Source organism: Cicer arietinum, chromosome 3 (genome assembly GCF_000331145.2).
Source record: "Cicer arietinum cultivar CDC Frontier isolate Library 1 chromosome 3, Cicar.CDCFrontier_v2.0, whole genome shotgun sequence".
NCBI classification, from domain to species: Eukaryota; Viridiplantae; Streptophyta; class Magnoliopsida; order Fabales; family Fabaceae; genus Cicer; species Cicer arietinum.
The window spans coordinates 70,084,248-70,089,822 of record NC_021162.2 but is presented as its reverse complement, the minus strand read 5'-3'; the positions used below and the strand labels follow the sequence as shown (position 1 = coordinate 70,089,822).

The window sequence follows — 5,575 nt, the reverse complement described above, 5'->3', positions numbered from 1 at the left end:
AATGGCTTGTGGAAAGGTTTATAGAACCCTAATAATTTTTTTTTTTTTTATTGATCTACTAAAAATAAACGAAAAGCTACAAAGAAAGGGTAAAGCAGAATTGGGACACGGTTTAACGAAAAAATCTCACTGAATATTGGAATGTTAGAAAAGAGAAACTATAATTATATTCCCTAATTGTTGGGAACTCGACAGCGGAATAGAGGCGGGATCGTTCAATGAGGATCGAAATAGGCTCTAGATACCATGTTAACAAAGAAAAGAGAAAGCAAGAGGAAGAAGAGAAACAACCGCTCTAGGGTTTCATAACATAGAATGAACCAAAAAACCACAGTTAATAGGGTTACAATGAGTATATATATAAAAGAATATAATTGTCTAAAATACCCTTACTACTAATATATAATAATATTATCTAACAATAATATCCTCCATTCTGATCCAATGCATGCGTTTATTTGTTGCACACCAATTTAGTATATGTCAACGCACGCAGTCCATCTTGAAGCTTTACATAATCAAATCAAATATATTACTTAATACTTTATGTGTTACAATATATAAACAAGTTGTTTAAAAAAGAATTAAGGGGTTTGAATCCCATTGATTCGCTAATTATTCATTATTACATTTATTTAAATACTAGAAGAAGAAAAAAACAGTACACTTATTCCACGTTTCAAAGAAGAACCACCAACTTTGTAGCTCGCTATACACGACCGGTTCAGTGGGTAACTGATCCAAACAACATCAACAAGGCACCTCTCACGCGGTTCTTCTAGATTCATAACCAGCGAGACTGTAAACCTCACGTGAGCGAAACATTTTATTAGGAATATACACAACTCATGTCTCTTGGGTCACACATTCTTAGTTTTAAAAAGTTACAATACAAACCTTTCAATTGTGACATAGAAAATTGTTATAATACAACTTTTGATTTCCTTAATTCACTGTCCAATCCTTTATTACCAATACTTGTTGGGAGGTCTGAAATACTAAAAAAAAAATCTATAAAATATTTTAACGCCATATTTTCATTCAAAATATTAAAATATTAGATATATAGATCATCATTTTTATATATTCAACATTTAAATTATTTACGGTGGATGTAAAATCTAATCAACAAATATTTGATCAACAAAGAGGACATTTATGTCACTACATCATATTCTATATGATTAGTCAAACATCTAACCAGAAGTCTGAAACATAATTTTTTATTTTTTTTAAAATTTTCTGCCGTCATCATATAATACATGGAAGTGAGGAAGTACTTTCCCTAGGTTTGAAGCATAGAGCCTCCACAAATATATCAATTTAATTTAATCAGTCAAACTCATTGACTTTGTTCTAGTAACGCCTTATAAATTCTTACTCGCCAATTAATCCCAACTCATTCTCAAATTCATTATATCACCCATCGTATCTCATTCTTTAAAAAAAAATCTTATTTTTTTTGTCAATATTATTCACAAATTTTTAAGTGATTCACATTTTCTAAATCCTACATACTTAGCCATGAAGAGGCAAAGAGATATCGAAGGTTTAGAAAACATAAATTTGGCAAATTGTTTAATGATGCTCTCTTATCCCCCAAAACAACAAAACAATAAACCAAAGCAAATAAAATTTGGGCCTACGGAATTTGAGTGCAAAACTTGCAACCGAAAATTCTCATCTTTTCAAGCACTCGGTGGCCATAGAGCTAGTCATAAAAGATCAAAATTAGAAGGGTATGAACTTATAAAAGCTAATGCTATATCTTTGAGTTTGGGAAATAAACCAAAAATGCACGAATGCTCCATTTGTGGACAGGAATTTTCTTTGGGGCAAGCACTTGGTGGACACATGAGAAGGCATAAAGCTATGCTCATCAACAAACAACTTTCTTCGATAGAAAAAGTTGATGTGAAAATACCAATTTTGAAGAGATGGAATAGCATGAGGGTTATGTGCATGGACTTGAACTTGACACCGTTGGAGAATGATTTGAAGTTATTGTTTGGAAATATGGCTCCAAATCTTGATGTTTTAGTCTGATTAATTCTTTGTAATTTTGCGTAAATTCAGTTTGTAATCACCAATTTTTTGTATTTAATTTGTTTGCTATTTTCTTTTGTAATTGCATATTATATTTAATTCTTTCAATTTTTAAGACAATATTTTTACTTGTTTATTTTAGATAGGAAAAATATTAGAAAGGTAATGGTTGTTTTATTTTTTCGGATTTTAACTTAAATATTTTGTTGTTGTTGTAAATTCAGTATTTTTCAACTCACTTACTAAATTATTTAGATGAGACAACATTTACTTACTAACAGATGCTGAAAATTACTTAACAGAATTGAAAATAAAATCAAAATGCATGATACGGAATAATCATTTTTTCTAATAGACAATGGACCTGTTTGTTTAAAAAAATATTAAAAACGATCTTTATATTATTTTACTTTTTTTGTTATAACATTTTAAAAAAATAAAAATAAAGTTTCAAATAAAAAATTTGTTTAAATAATTTATTATAAAATATAATTTTAAGTATTTTATCTATTTTCTACAGATTCTTTTATATAATGAACTTTCAAAAAATGATTAAAAAAAAAGCTATTTTGTGAAGCTCTTCATAAAATTATTTTTAAAAGATACCTTTTTTTGAAAAAAAAAAGTGATTTTTATCATGTTAAAATATTTAATAATGAATATCTAGATTATTGAATGTCTAAATTACTTTTTTTTTTAATTAAAAGGCTTCTATTAATTTTAAGTAAATTTTCTTAAAAATTATTCTTAAAAGTATAAAGTCAAAATTCATTTTCTTAAAATCTTAAATAAACAAGTCCAATAAATACATGTGTTTAGGATTATTTAAGATTATTTGGTGATAAAAATAGTTTTTAAATTTAAAAAAAAAAAAAATCATTTTTAGTGTTTTAGTTTGTGTAAAAATTTTAAAAAAAATTGTTTTCATAGAAATATTTTTTTTATCTTAAATATGAAAATCTACTTTGATTAGCTTTGAAAATAATTTATTATTTTGAACAAATATAAAATAGCATATATTTTTCGTTAAAATACAAAAAAAAAAAAGATAATATCTAAAGTATTTATATCAATAATTAGATCAATAATTTTGTCACAATTATCATTACTAGCTCATTCGGGGTGGTCTGTAACATCAAAATTTAAGATTATGTCATTTAGTGGTGGTATTTGGTAGGATGCAACCCTTTTTAGAGACTCAGAGTGGTGTTAAACTGAATATTTCTTCTAGACATAAGATACAAATATAATACTGGTGTCAAACTGAATATTTCTTTTAGACATAAAATACAAATATAAAATTTTAATGTGTTCAACTTAAAAAATTAAAATATCAAATCAATTTCGTAAAAATTAAGGTATACAATAAAAAAATTAGAGTCCTCTTTAATTAAGAGTCATATGTGAATGTTATGATTGCACTAAAGTGATAAGTGATTGCATTGATTATTAATTAGAGAATATCTTTGTCAAAATTATTAATTTTATATTATAAATGTGTCACTCGTTGTGAAATGTACAAAGTACATTTTCATTTCTGATATGATATGTTTTTGACTTCTAGCCTATCTTTGTATGTAATTTTGTTATATTAGTTTCTTTCATTTATTTATTTGTAAGATGATTGAATGTGTGTATTATTTTTTCTACAATAACACATAATATCAATCAAAACTAAAGTTTTCTACCTTCGGTTGAATCAAATAAATAATCAATAATTTATAAACATTAAAATTTCAAAGGTTTTACCTAAATCTATTTCATTCTATAAGTTTATATATTTAAATATGATTTTATTAAATTGGCTCGATGTCCAATTGGCCCAACCCGATCCAGTTCAACTTTCATTTAGGCTAATATAGATGGTCCTAAAATATGGGCCAATAGGACGACCCATTTGGAGAGCTATACCCCTAGGCCCTAACTATAAAGACAACTCAAATAAAGTTATATACCTAATTACAAAGTAACGTATAATAGCAATGTAATTCATGAGTTAGGTTGTCCTTAACTACGATAAACACAAAGCCACAAAAGGCATGACAAAAAGTGAGGTGAGTGAGACAAGTCAAACACCAACTTCTCATAGTTGGCAGATGACAACAAGAGTTTAGCTAACAAAACTTTAATATCAATTATATGATTACTACAAATTACAAAAGCTCTAGACTCATATTACTACCATTAAAAGATTATTCCTGAAACATATATGAATAATACTAATTTACATAAATTATATGCTATATGGATGTTATGATAATCTTTGACGCTAGCCCAATTTGCCCCGATTAATCATAACATAATTCATACCTAATAATGGGTAGGCTTTTGATTGCTATATATGCAAACACACCTTTTATCGATCCCCCGCAAGATATTACATAATTCCAGTATATGTTTCTGATTGACAAAAACCCACTTTCGTTATAAAAAAAACGACCTTATGAAATTGGCAATAATTATTAATTTCTGAAATATGAATGGATCGATGGACCTAACAAAGATGTGTTAATCTAGCTAATTGGTTCCATATATATGTTTAATTTGATTTAGTACTTGCCAACTAAACGCTAACATGATAAAAATCTATTATATTTTGGTTTGGTTGTTAATATATAAGTATCAGAATCATTAGTAAGTAAAGAAGATTGGAAGAAGTAGCTTTAATTAACATGTTTGTTTTGCTTAATTCGTATTATTGAGCTAGGTACGTACTAAATATTTAGTAATAGGTTGTTAAAGCAAATATATAAAACGAATTGGGTAACGACAACTAAAAGTGTGTACCAGGCTTCATATGTCTCTCATTTCGATCTGCTGGCAAGGTAGGAAGTAATCCATTCCATGTAATATATGTTTTTGCTCTAAATTACACAATAATTATTAGTAAAATATTGTGTTATTATATTTTTTATTAATTGTGACCTTAATTTTTCTGATTTAGGACACTAGTCCATTTTGAGACATTTGAAGCATTCATGACTAATTTTAATGTGCCAATCTAGTTAATTAATTAAAAAAAATAACAAGTTGAAAAATAAAAACTAAAATATGTGTAAATACGAAGAAAACAAAAGTTTTCAAAACCACCTCTAATAAAGTTTGTTTTCTTCAACGAAATCATAAATTAACTATCAACACTAACTATAAACATTTTAAAGATAATTTTAGGATTTTAGATGTTAATTGAGACAACAATTATACCATCTTTAATAACCATAAATAAGTCTGTATTTTTTCATTTTATATTTAACACTGTGTGAGAAAATATAGTGATTATCCATTTAAAAAAAATAAAGGATCGTATTGAATTTTAAAATAAATAAATGGGCAAAACAAATATTAGATAAAAAATAAATATAAAAAATGTTAAATTTTAGCCAAAAACAGAACCTAATTACAGAGATAATTGAGTTGGATTCAAAGAAATGATTTGAGATCATTACATAATTTGTATGATAGATTTAAGCTGTATTTGGTTTATTTGTCAAAATCACAAATTTTACTCTTATCCATAGTGATACCAACA

The 5,575-nt window shown here is 26.5% G+C and overlaps 1 protein-coding gene across 1 annotated transcript; it reads left to right on the top strand.

Annotated features, from left to right (window-relative positions):
* Window positions 1–1,420: 1,420 nt before the first annotated feature.
* On the top strand, window positions 1,421–2,166 carry LOC101500313 (zinc finger protein ZAT11-like). The gene has a single exon (XM_004493844.4). The coding sequence runs from the start codon at window positions 1,525–1,527 to the stop codon at window positions 2,044–2,046; it is 522 nt and encodes a 173-aa protein (XP_004493901.1). The 5' UTR covers window positions 1,421–1,524; the 3' UTR covers window positions 2,047–2,166.
* The last annotated feature ends 3,409 nt before the right edge of the window (window positions 2,167–5,575 follow it).

Bases quoted from the DNA above. Each gene is read 5' to 3' on its own strand.
- LOC101500313 (XM_004493844.4), top strand. From the start codon at position 1,525: ATGAAGAGGCAAAGAGATATCGAAGGTTTAGAAAACATAAATTTGGCA.